Consider the following 14,359-nt stretch of genomic DNA (forward strand, 5'->3'; position numbering starts at 1 on the left):
TGTGATGTCCTTGTTCTACAGTCTACGGACAACTGCGGAGCCTTTCGTGCAGAGGAGTGATAGACTGGAGGGGTGGGCGATCATGACACAGACAAACACGGTACTCAAACCTCAGATGGTGGTGTTCTTTCGACAGAAGCCCCCCCTCCCCTAACCCAGAGGAAATGATAAAAAGTGATCCCAGTGCCTGTTAATCGGAAGTCGATTTACATTTACACTTCAAGTAGGTTAACAGGGCAGGTCTGTTTTTTTACTAGTATCGACACAAGAGTGGCCAAACAATGACCCGTTGCAGGGCAGCCACTGTTGTACATAAAAGTTCAAGTTCTGACGCTGCGGTCACTTGAAACGGGGCCCACTTTTGAAAAAAACAACTTATTAAGGAAAACACTCATTTTCTTATATCACTTTGGATCCGATGTATTAATATGTAGCTTGGACTAAACTTTTAGGGTTGTTCTTAAAGTGTTAAAGACCCGGGTTCGATTCCCCACATGGGTCATTTCGGGTGTCCCCCTCGGTGATATTGCTGGAATATTGCTAAAAGCGGCGTAAAACCAACTCACTCACTCATACTCTGCATTTGGTTTTTGTTCAGCTGAAGTAAGCGAGTGAGCTTTGTTTAACGCCACTTGGAAAAATCTTCCGATTTTATCACGGCATTTCATCTTGGAGAAAAGTCCTTAATGACGTAGTTCATTGACATTTACTACTTTGGCAAAATCCACGAGGATGGGTATGGTTCTAACAACCAAAACACATAATCATGGAGAATCTGATGTTTGAGCCAACTCCATAGACTTGCACAAATTTCTAAGGCAATAATTTTTAGTTTAAATTATAAGTTTTAGATGAAGTACATAATAAGAACAAGTTGTCACTATAAGAGATTGGAGTCCTTAGAGTCCACACATCCAGATTTGCCCATTGGGAATAGGATAACTACACATCCATTGGACTTTTGTTTCAGTACAGCCTTCAAGCAAGGCTACCCACTTCACTTTTGTTCTAGAATTACAATCTGGACTTATTTAGCCTCATGATGACGTCATCTATACCACCGACCTTGAGAACATATTGTATCTGTTTGGAGGTCATGTGTTGGATGCTCGTCACGCCATCAAGTGCCGTTTGAGTCTCCAGGAAGTTGATAACAGTGTCAAGGTCACGGTCTTCCACCACAAATGCGCGCGCATATCCCTCCAGTTTTCCAGGATCAACCAGTCGGTAGTGAGACAAAAAATCAATGGACGAATCTACAGTTAAAAAAAAGAACAGTTTGAGATCGGTATGGCACCATTATTCCTTTTTGTATTATTACAAAACACTTTCTAAACGAAACATGACATGTTACAGATGCCGGACGTTTAAAGTCGGCTAGGGATTCATTGAATACATATGTCTTAGCTTTATTTTTAAAGAAGAACACCCCATGTAAATATCCGGCTTAGAATTCTTCAGCAGCCCAGCTTGTCGTAAGAAGCGATTGACGGGATCGGGTGGTCAGGCTCGCTGACTTGGCATACTGTCAATCACTGGATTGTCTAGTCCAGACTCGATAAATTAAAGACCGCCGGCATAGAGCTGTAATATTGCTGAGTGCGGTGTTAAACAACCAACACAATAATGAAATGAGGTAGGACATATAATTATTCAATTTAATATGATATTCACTGTTTTGAAGCACAGTAGAAGACTTGTTATAGTTTTGTGTGACTACACACGCAGGCACTGTGAAAGCGCCAACGGGGTTCTCTCAATGCACAATGAGAACTATATATGTACAGATGGCTTAATATGAAAAAAATAATACACGAATACACAAAAACTTCCAACTGTACTCACCGGTTTCATCCAAGTCTTTGGCGTACCCGACTTTGCCTTGCATGCGACACTGATTCATTACCCTGTGGAGGTGGTCGCGCAACTCGCTCCCTCCTCTTTGCATCAGCACGTTCACTCGCCGTGGACCCTTCACTGTAACAGACGTTCTGACGTTAAAGACAACAGTAACGGCACCCGGTGAATTATAGCAACGATCACGCGTCGTGGACGTCCAATATAACAGACGTTATGACGTTAAACACAACAGTAGCAGCATCACAGTGAATATAAGCAACATTCACGCGTCGTGGACCTCCAGTGTAACAGACATTATGACGTTAAACACAACGGTAGCAGCATCACAGTGAATATAAGCAACGTATACGCGTCTTGGACCTCCAGTGTAACAGACATTATGACGTTAAACACAACGGTAGCAGCATCACAGTGAATATAAGCAACGTTCACGCGTCGTGGACCTCCAGTGTAACATACGTTTTGACGTTTAACACAACAGTAGCAGCATTACAGTGAATATAAGCAACGTTGACGTCCAACATAACATACGTTATGACGTTTAACACAACAGTAGCAGCATCACAGTGAATATAAGCAACGTTCACGCGTCGTTGACGTCCAACATAACATACGTTATGACGTTAAACACTACAGTAGCAGCACCACAGCGACCACAAACAACGTCAACCCGCCGAGGCCCCCCAATCTAATAAACGTTATAACGTTAAACATTTCAGTAGAAGCAACAAGGGACATGACAATAAATTCAAGCATCGTCCTTCCGCCGCAGACCCCTCACTGGAACATACATTATAACGTTAAGCACGACAGCACCAACAACACGGGAGATCCGCTAAAGTGTATGACGAGTATATTGGCATTGATAAGTGGTTTGGAAAGTTAATTGTCACCTTTCACAGCGACAGGCCGCAGAAAGTCGATGCACGTTTAACGTCATTTAAAGCGGTAACGTCATATTAAGCGCTAACGTCATTTACACGACTCCAAGCAGAATAACGCGGACTTGTAAGACAACAAATTGTTCCCTTGTTACATTAGCATGTTCAAATAAATGTAACATGAACGATAATAAAACATATAGTCTAATCGTTGATGGGAGCTTTACGGCGTGATGAAATCGACGATACCTAATTGTCTATGATTATTACACACCATCAACTGTTTCTAATCCGAAACCACTATAATGTATTTTTAAGAGTGTTGAACCCAGTACTTTATCAAACGCTCCAACAAATACAAATGGGTTATTTGTAAAAAAGACTGATAAAGTCTGAAGTTTCGAAGTGTTACACACAGACCATAACCAGTATCACAAGAGGAAACCGCCAGTTTGCCAAATAATACAAATGGTTTTACTCGACCAAAGAAGTTCCATACATTTTTACACAAACTCTTAACCAGCCGTGCTTTTTCAAATGGAAATTACGAATTATTCTATCGTAAAACATTCGTAAATTGATTTCGACCAAGAGAGTCAATACCAGAAAAACATGCCTATCTTTTTGAGTAGATTAACAAATCTAATGACACATTTTTACCGGCTGCCTTGGCAGGTTTGAGATTCCATCAATACCAGCCAGCCTGTAACTAGGTTTAACGAAAGTCAATAACTGTCGTGTCAACCAAAATATGACATTTCCTTTCTGAACGTGTCATGCCAGGGACTCTAATCATGTTAATCATCAGCGGGGCCCTGTCCTGCCAAAGGTTAATCTTTCCATTGGTCGTATTCTAAACTGCGCGCAAATCTGACAAGATTAGGACCCAATATTGCATGATTACCGTTTCAAAGAAATATGGATGGCGTCCGATAAAGTGCACTAATTTCCCATAGTTAGCTTACGTTAGTTCTAAATTAGAAGGCAAACACGTAAAACGTTTTAGATTTGTTCTTTTAAGGGTGTTTGGATTACGGGGCTATTGCGGTTCGTTGCTTTCTAACGTTGTTCCAGTTGACGAGAATTATTGCGAATTAAATGTTGTACGGTTTGGGCTTAACTTTTTAGATTGGCGATTTATGGCTTGGCATCAGCTTACAGTAAGTATGGGGATTCACAGCGTTCAACGGGAGCCGTGTATAGTGCAAGGGATATTAAAGTGTTCGCGTGAATTTGTGTAGATTGTTAAGCATGTATCGGATTGCCACACTATAGATAAACTCTTGGCGAAACGATGTTGTATATATCCAACCCAAAGCGAATCTAACTCCGTTTTCAACGTTGATATAAGTGTGAACAGGGAAATCGAATATTATTCGAATTTTGAATGTCTTAATGAGTTTGATTTGTGAATGACGTTAACGTCACTTTAAACGACGTTTCGGTTAAGTCAAAGATTAACACGTTTGTCAAGATCAAGGTAACCCAAAGAACGGGTATAGTTCTGGCAGAGCCAAGCTAATGATAATGTGATTCCGGCTGGCAAGCAAGAGCATATCCTCATAAGGTTAAGAGAGGCATCTTTGTAGAGTATTGGAGTATTTGGATAAGATTAGAAAAGAAGGGTCCACGATTAAACATTACATTTACATTTTGCTCATCAGCATAAGGACCACGTATTTCTAGTCCTCGTTTTCAGTGTACCTTCATGTCAGGTCAGTGTGCGAGGGAAACGTGGTCTCCATCGTTGAACACCAAGTCATGGTTTTATTGTGTGATGTTTGTACCATTCTTAGATCAGAAAGTGAAACATAATGTGATTATTATTTGGAAATAAAGTCTAAAGAACATGAACAATGTGTCACTCTTGGCTTTGACATAACTCTTCTTTATATTTGGTGGTGAGGAATTGATCATATTAAATATATTACATTGGAGTCGTCGAGGTACATGTATAAACAGAAGTATGAACATTTTCCTTTGGACAGATTCACCCCTCTTTGGATGGGCTATTATGTATGTGATGCATGATTTACACGTGCGCTGTGATGGGTTAACAGCCTACATCCCTCCTTGAATGGACTATTCGGGATGTGACGCATGGTTTACGCGTGCACCATATGTCTAATTGACTGCCTACATCCCTCCTTGAATGGACTATTCGGGATGTGACGCATGGTTAATGCGTGCACCATATGTCTAATTGACTGCCTACATCCCTCTTTGAGTGGACTATTCGATATGTGACGCATGAACTACACGTACACTATATGCCCAGTTGACTGCCTACATCCCTCTTTCAATGGACTAGTCGGTATTTGGCGCATGATTTACACGCGCACTGTGTCTAGTTGGCTGCCTACATCCCTCTTTGAATGGACTAGTCGGTATGTGACGCATGATTTACACGTGCACTATGCCAAGTTGACTGCCAACACACCCTTTGAATGGACTAGTCGGTATGTGACGAGGTGGAGGTCGGTTTTCCGTTAATTCCACGCAACAAGAACCTCGCCGACAAGCAGCGATTGTAATCACAAGTCATTAGATATTCCTGATTGCTAGAATTGACTATTTGCTAGAAACACCAGACAGCTGACATGGAAGTGATTGAATATAGACGTGTAGTCATAAGCAGAGTGATGATATCGCATTAATGAACAATTCGATCCGGGATCTAAGCACGCTATATACGCTCTGTGAATTGGTTTCTCTACTGGAATTCAATGTGGAAACCATGTGATAAAGGAATTTGTCATTTTGATGAACTCGCTCGAGAATAGTTGTATGCCCAGCGTTAGCAGATGGAATTGTTTGAACAAGAAATCTTGATTGGGTTGATTGAAGTGAACATTTTACTCCTAATTGTATTCTGATCATTTATTGCTTTCTTCAAGTAATTGATTAAATGTCGAAATTGAATTTAGCCACGTTAAGATCTTTAAGATATAAGTAATTGATCATCGCAAATAATTCACAGTTTCATCCAATAATCTGTTCAAGTCCCAATAAAAACATAAACTTGTTCCTTGTTTCTCAACACTGACCGACCCACGAAATTAGCCCGTAAGTTTAAGTTTTTAAAAATGTTCTTTGCGTGTCAATTTCGGTTCTGCATTGCTGCAGATATTTTCCATTCCAAAGTTGCTTTTTTAAGCAACCCCACATGATGTTTTTCAAAGTAAAATGGTACCGAATGATAAAGACCCCAGTGATATGCTTTAAAAATCGACTTTGATAAGATAACGTCTTTCCTACTTCTATACCTATGAACGTTCTGGGGCGGTGGGGTAGCCGAGTGGGTAAAGCGTTCGCTTGTCATGCCGAATGTCCGGGTTCGATTTCACACATCGGTACAATGTGTGAAGCCTGTTTCAGGTGTTCCAAGTCGTGATATTGCTGGAATATGGATACAAGCGGCATAAAAAAATACCCACTCCCTTCCTGTATGCCAGTCTGAACTATTAACTACACAGTAGTGATTTTGAACCACGATAAGACGGCTAAAGTAACCCGTGTACAGCGTTCAACAGAAAGTCTTGACCCCCTTGCTCACGCTGTGTTTAATTCAATGCATGTTTAGTGGAACGCGTTAAACTTAAAGGGAAACAACACTCCAAGTATTGAGATATGGATCGTCTTTTTCTTCCCGGATTTAAAGTCCGCTTATTATGGATTATAATTTCGACTGGTTTGACATTAGTTCGGTGATATTCTCGCTGCGCTGCGCGACGCGGCTCCTATCGTTAGATGGAAGACTCTGGCACGACAATAACAGGAATCTGTAGAGAAATCATAAATTGAAATAAATTTGATATTAATTCCTACAGATTATAAAATTCGCTACATATGTGACCAACGATATACATGTAGGTAAGGCATACACATACAGGTTATATAGTTATGTATTTCAGCTTAACACGTTCAACACATAACCCGTTGAGATTTGAGGTAGAACACGTTCTAGCATGAGTGAGTGAGTCAGTTGGGTTAGACGCCGCTTTTAACAGTATTCCAGTTATATCACGGCGTGTCAGCTTACTGTGGGGGGGGGGGGGGGGGGGGGGGGGGGGGGGGGGGGGGAAGCCCGAAGTGATGCATGTCTCACGAATTGCGGCGTCTCACGTCAACGATAATCTGAGAGGGGCACTACAATAATATGAATCTGTGGAGAAATTCATAAAAAAATGAAGTGAAATTCATAAAAAATATTACGATTTAACACGTATAATGAATTTTGGTATTAATTCCTGCAGACTATATTATGGTGTATGACTTTCGCTCAGATGCTTGCCCAAAGACATGTGTGAGACATAAACAGGAACGTTATTTATACAGCATATGCATTTCAGCCAAACCTGTTCAACACATTACCCTTTGAGATTTGAGGTAGAACCTGTTCTATCCTTACTCAACGTAACACCTCCAATGCTATCTTAGGTGCCAGAATTTGATGGTCGTAGGTTCGAATCCTAGAGTTACCCCTATCCCGATCCCTGGTTTCTTAGCACCAAACTCGTGCTCTTTGGTTTCATAAAAAATAGACACGTGTACGACCTGCGTCAATTTATGCCGCATACGTGAAATTCAACTCACTCTCTCTTATGGGCGTGCGAGTGCCAAGGAAGACCAGGGTCTCGTCCCACAAAGAGATCGCACGTCTAGGTCAAGCCATGGAAGTTACGCTAAGATCGCAGTTTGCAAAGTCCCATTTCTCACATGTACTCTACTTTAGTGTCAGCTTTGAACTATTCTCAGAATCTCACCGGGGCTTTATCAGCTCAAGATCAGAATAAAACCCCATCACTCACTCACTCACTCACGCAAAGAACCAGGGTGCCGTTGTAAAAACAACCTTAGCGCTACGACTGTCGTAAGTCTATGTGGAGGTATGGGAGTTACGACCACCTTAGTGTTAAGATCGCTTTGTTAACGGTACCCTGTCACACAAGTGCTGTCCACGCCCGTGTCAATGTCAATGACATACTTGGAAGCAATTACAGCCAACTGCTTCCCTCCCAAAGACTGGAACCCGTCTATATCTATTGATTCCGTTTGATGAGGATGCTGAACACGACAGACGCTGAAACAGTATTCTCCGAGGGACATTACCGACTGTTTTGCTTTTAATTTTACGGAAGTCGTACTGTGTACTTGCCTAGATGAACACGGCCAGGTAAGACAGGGGTCATTAATACCTCGAGTGTTTAGGTGCGAGGAGGACACACGCTACGTGGACTGGGTCTCTGAACCAAAAATAGTTCCATAACATGTCTAAGAACTTTGTCTCTTACATTAAGCAACACATCCATCCAAGAAATACACGAAGAAGACCGATGAACCATTATGTTAAAAATATTTTCAAAGGAAGCTCCGTTTCGGAAGAATAATGGTTCATGTTTTTATGTTCCACTTTCCCATACTCAGTGATACTTCATAGGTTTTCCTAATCTGTTGATGGGTAACATGTGTTGTGGACGGAGAATCGAAACGTCAGTTAGATGCTCCTGCCGTTACTTCACAACTGTTACATATTCTGCATATGATGCTACTATCCATCAGTCTAAGCAATGTCCGGCCAATGAAGAGTTTTATGCCAAGGACGCCATGAAATATTGCAATGTTGCAATAACGTGAGTAATTATTATATACCCGAAAATCAATACAAAACCAATTTTATCTTCCACATATCCTGCGCGATGCCAGTTCGAAATCCTGTTTTTTTGTGCTGATTTATCTGAGGATGAAGGATAAAGAATGCCATCTATAATATATGAGTGAATCTATAGATTAAGATCTACATCGGAGGTTAATGTGACCACGAGGGTATTGGATGATGCACTATCTAAGCCAGTGTGCTTTTGTAGGATGCGTCGATTTCCTGCAGTGGAGGCGACATACTCAATATGGTCGTCTTTTTATTGGTTGATCTACAGAATTATTTCTTTTGGGTAGGTGGTTGTAATAAAAACGAAATTGGTCCCTTTAATTATTTTGGTGTAAAAACATTGGTTCGGTAGTATGAGAAACTCCCCATACAATTTCAATTTTTGTGAAATGTCAACTGTTGCAATTGATTGGTGTACCGGTGAAGCTATGAATATTATTTAAGAGAACAATTAGTGAGTGAGTGAGTGAGTGAGTGAGTTGGGTTTAACGCCGCATTTAACAGTATTCCAGTTATATCGTGTCGGTTTAATGTGGGCGGAAAGCCTGAAGTAATGCAGGTCTCAAACATTTACCACTTTGGTGATACCACGAACACGGTATAGTGCTGACAAACCTAGAAACACACTCTCCTACCCAGAGTTCCATGCGGCCGGCAGCCAGCTAGCATAGTACCTCTGCGACAGGCCAGCGCCATGTGACGATTCGTCACATCTTTTCACAGTCCATTCAAGATATTGCATATGCTTTTCATCCGTTTCATGTTTGACAAGTCTACACATTTTCATAAACAAATGTCAAAGAATGGTTAACTTTCATTGAGAAAGTATGCAAATACGTAAAAATCAACTTGTTTTTGCGTAGTTATCCTATGTTTACATTGGTTGTACGGCTCCACGTGCTGTCATCGAAGCCCAACGGAGAGCTAGAGACACGGTCACTTTGATGCATAAATATATATTGTCATGCAACTCACTGTCGCAATTGTAGTAGCATATCTATATAGTTATGCAAAACAATATGTAAAGCGCCCCCAAATGCTTGCATTAGTCCGTTCTATACTGATTTCTGAAAAAGCGCGTTTGTTTACCATCAAGAGAAAAGTCCGGTCACGTGATATGCAAATTAGCCTGTGGCAGTGGTGTTATGCTGAGTCACCACTGCGACGAAGTGTGCTAGAAACATTTAGGCGAACAGGGATTCCAACCAATAGTCATAGGATTCTTGCGTGCCCAAGGGACGCAACTCTGACCAGCGAATTGCGGCGCCTTAGACGACCGGGCCTTTCGTACCCAAAAGCAAAAGGAAGTGGAGCTCGTTACTGTACACCATTATCATGATGTCACAATGAGTCATGAAGCACTGGAGGTGATGTCACAGTTGGGGATAATGCAGTTATAAATTTCAAGCTCTCTGTTGCCACCCGTACCCGTGAGCGAACGATTACGAGTCATCGTGGATTCATGTACGACTTGTCTGAGTAATGCAGGAAACTATTGATGATTTGTTATTCGGAGACGCGGTTATCAGACTAGGCGTTAATAGATTTAAATTGAGAATTCACTTATTTTTATCCCCAGGCCTGACTTTAGGTTCGGCGACTCGGTACAGCAAGTAATACGAAATGAAACTCATAGGTCGGAAATCCTTGTGTTCATCGAGACAAAGTTACTCTTTTATCATGAAGCTACTGAACTGTGTCCATGAGTTGTGTATGACACAGAGCATATTTATATTGACCTGTATTGACCTATGTACGGAAGCCTTTAAGGGAAACTTGTTCTGTTTGTTTTTTCTTGAAATTTCAAGATAGTAAGTTGAAATTTCAAGATTTATACGTTGAAATTTCAAATGAATATCTTAAAATTTCAACTTATTATTTTGAAATTTCAAGATCATTATCTTGTAATTTCAACTTTGTATATATCTTAAAATTTCAACTTAGTATCTTGAAATTTTAACATAGCATCTTGAAATTTCAACAAAGCATCTTCAAATTTAAATTTAGTATAAATTTAAACCCAGCATCTTGAAATTTCACCATAGCATCTTGAAATTTAAATTTAGTATCTTGAAATTTCAAGATACTAAGTTAAAATTTCAAGATACTATGTTGAAATTTCAACTTATAATCTTAAACTTTCAACTTAGTATCTTGAAATTTCAAGAAAAAAACACAAAACATATGGCCCTCAAAGGCTGCCGTTTCTTTGGTCAATCGGACTAACTAGTCTAAAAATTGTTTTACGCGAATTTTTTTACTAAAATCCAGATTTTATTGTAAGGTGAGGTCGTAAACTTTTCTCCAACACCCATAATTTACCTTATTGTGCGGTCGTAATCTTCAATCTAACGCCCAAACTTTCATATACAAGGTATAAGGTCAGGCGATCTTCACTTTAAAACACAGACTTTACTATTAAACGCGGTCGTAATCTTTAATCTAACGCCCAAACTTTCATATACAAGGTATAAGGTCAGGCGATCTTCACTTTAAAACACAGACTTTACTATTAAACGCGGTCGTAATCTTTAATCTAACGCCCAAACTTTCATATACAAGGTATAAGGTCAGGCAATCTTCACTTTAAAACACAGACTTTACTATAAGACGCGGTCGTAATCTTGAATCTAACGCCCAAACTTTCATATACAAGGTATAAAGTCAGGCGATCTTCACTTTAAAACACAGACTTTACTATAAGACGCGGTCGTAATCTTTAATCTAACGCCCAAACTTTCATATACAAGGTATAAAGTCAGGCGATCTTCACTTTAAAACACAGACTTAACTATAAGACGCGGTCGTAATCTTTAATCTAACGCCCAAACTTTCATATACAAGGTATAAGGTCAGGCGATCTTCACTTTAAAACACAGACTTTACTATAAGACGCGGTCGTAATCTTGAATCTAACGCCCAAACGTTCATATACAAGGTATAAGGTCAAGCGATCTTCACTTTAAAACACAGACTTTACCATAAGACGCGGTCGTAATCTTTAATCTAACGCCCAAACTTTCATATACAAGGTATAAAGTCAGGCGATCTTCACTTTAAAACACAGACTTTACTATAAGACGCGGTCGTAATCTTGAATCTTACGCCCAAACTTTCATATACAAGGTATAAGGTCAGGCGATCTTCACTTTAAAACACAGACTTTACTATAAGACGCGGTCGTAATCTTTAATCTAACGCCCAAACTTTCATATACAAGGTATAAAGTCAGGCGATCTTCACTTTAAAACACAGACTTTACTATAAGACGCGGTCGTAATCTTGAATCTAACGCCCAAACTTTCATATACAAGGTATAAGGTCAGGCGATCTTCACTTTAAAACACAGACTTTACTATAAGACGCGGTCGTAATCTTGAATCTAACGCCCAAACTTTCATATACAAGGTATAAAGTCAGGCGATCTTCACTTTAAAACACAGACTTTACTATAAGACGCGGTCGTAATCTTTAATCTAACGCCCAAACTTTCATATACAAGGTATAAAGTCAGGCGATCTTCACTTTAAAACACAGACTTTACTATAAGACGCGGTCGTAATCTTTAATCTAACGCCCAAACTTTCATATACAAGTTATAAGGTCAGGCGATCTTCACTTTAAAACACAGACTTTACTATAAGACGCGGTCGTAATCTTGAATCTAACGCCCAAACGTTCATATACAAGGTATAAGGTCAAGCGATCTTCACTTTAAAACACAGACTTTACCATAAGACGCGGTCGTAATCTTTAATCTAACGCCCAAACTTTCATATACAAGGTATAAGGTCAGGCGATCTTCACTTTAAAACACAGACTTTACTATAAGACGCGGTCGTAATCTTGAATCTAACGCCCAAACTTTCATATACAAGGTATAAAGTCAGGCGATCTTCACTTTAAAACACAGACTTTACTATAAGACGCGGTCGTAATCTTTAATCTAACGCCCAAACTTTCATATACAAGGTATAAGGTCAGGCGATCTTCACTTTAAAACACAGACTTTACTATAAGACGCGGTCGTAATCTTTAATCTAACGCCCAAACTTTCATATACAAGGTATAAGGTCAGGCGATCTTCACTTTAAAACACAGACTGTACTATAAGACGCGGTCGTAATCTTGAATCTAACGCCCAAACTTTCATATACAAGGTATAAGGTCAGGCAATCTTCACTTTAAAACACAGACTTTACTATAAGACGCGGTCGTAATCTTTAATCTAACGCCCAAACTTTCATATACAAGGTATAAGGTCAGGCGATCTTCACTTTAAAACACAGACTTTACTATAAGACGCGGTCGTAATCTTTAATCTAACGCCCAAACTTTCATATACAAGGTATAAGGTCAGGCGACCTTCACTTTAAAACACAGACTTTACTATAAGACGCGGTCGTAATCTTTAATCTAACGCCCAGACTTTACCATCAGCTGCGGTCGTAATCTTTAATCTGACGCCCAGACATTCATATACAAGGTATAAGGTCTGTCGATGTCTTAATGCGAAGCGGGATACACAACGTTATCAAACATTGTTCTGCAGACAAGTATCCATGCATATACATCGTGGGAATCCACAACCAATTCCATCTGAAATACATATAGCGGCAGTAACACGACTCTGGTATAATGAAGGCATGCATGCGTGTCAATCAGGTGTCTCTTGTGTGGCCAACTTGATAACCTTACGTGTGTTGATGTCCAGCTCGAGGTCCTCTGCCAGCATCTCGTCTGTCACCTTGTTCAGATCATAGGCGGTGATAGGTTTCGTCCCAATGGCGAAGACGCCGTCTTTGACAACCACGTCACGACCCAGCTTCTCCTGCAAAAAGAGCATCCCCGACTGTGATATTTAACAACTTCACATTGTTTTGTTTCCTTGTTGTTTAAAGCAGCACTCAGCAACATTCCAGCTCAACCCAAATGATTGATATTATGAGCATCGACCCACGCCATCACATGCAGTCACGTATATCTAATATTGGTGTATATCCAGTTACATATTTTAATATGAGTGAGCGAGTGAATGAGTTGGGTTTAACGCCGCTTTTAACAGTATTCCAGTTATATCACGGCGTGTCAGCTTAATGTGGGAGGAAAGCCTGAAGTGATGCAGGTCTAAGACGTTTACCACTTCAGTGAAACCCACGAGAACGGGTATGGTGCTGACAAACCTAGAAACATAATCGGGGCGAACTGGGATTCGAACCCACAATCATAGGTTTCTCGCGTGCCCAAGGGACGTAACTCTGCACAGCGAATCGCGGCGCCCTAGACGACTGGGACACCCGTGCCCCCTATTTTAATATGAGAGGCTCTGGCTGTGTGCGTGGCATACATTCTAACAATGTAAAAACTTCGTAACGTGACGTCACAGATGACCTTTTAGGGTACACCGGGTGATGCCAATGTGAAGATAATTGGGATGTGTTTTTGAAATGTGTCGTTTGATGTTTTACAATTTTAGCCAAGCAATAACTTTGGGAAATAAATCATGGCTCCACAAGAGAGTCGGTTTTTAGTTTCAAACAGTCGACAACGGGCGAAAGCCACTTTTAAACACAACGTTGTCAAACACACGGCATTGTTTCATTCATTTCACCACATTTTATTAGATTACCTCTCCGTATAGGTTTTGCAGCTGAGTATAATTATCTTAGAGCAATACAAACATAGGTACCAGGAGACTTGCTTCCTGTATGGAGCCGGCTTCAGAACTCTAGGTACGTTTCAAGGGTAAACAAGGTCACAGAGAAATTGACACTGAATAATCATCAAACGCTGTTTCACATATATTCAACTAAAATGCCTGTTGTACAAAGCCATCTCCTGCGCCGTACAAAGTAGTTGGTATTCATATATATGATAGGATTTGGCATCTGAGCCGTCCGTTCGACAGAGTGCTGTAATCTTTATACAACCAGCTGGTCAATATTGATGG

At 40.4% G+C, this 14,359-nt stretch overlaps 1 protein-coding gene across 1 annotated transcript in view; it reads right to left on the reverse strand.

The window, feature by feature from the left end:
• The window catches only part of LOC124133067, a 32,830-nt gene that overhangs the window by 9,888 nt on the left and 8,583 nt on the right, over window positions 1–14,359 (reverse strand). The window contains exons 9-11 of the mRNA XM_046497292.2: window positions 13,108–13,240; window positions 1,846–1,977; window positions 1,066–1,256 (exon numbers count right to left, since the gene is read on the reverse strand). Coding sequence (XP_046353248.2) covers window positions 1,066–1,256; window positions 1,846–1,977; window positions 13,108–13,240 — 456 coding nt within the window. The remainder of the gene's footprint in view (window positions 1–1,065; window positions 1,257–1,845; window positions 1,978–13,107; window positions 13,241–14,359) is intronic.

Source organism: Haliotis rufescens, unplaced genomic scaffold (genome assembly GCF_023055435.1).
Source record: "Haliotis rufescens isolate VD_foot unplaced genomic scaffold, xgHalRufe1.0.p SCAF_23, whole genome shotgun sequence".
Lineage (NCBI taxonomy): Eukaryota > Metazoa > Mollusca > Gastropoda > Lepetellida > Haliotidae > Haliotis > Haliotis rufescens.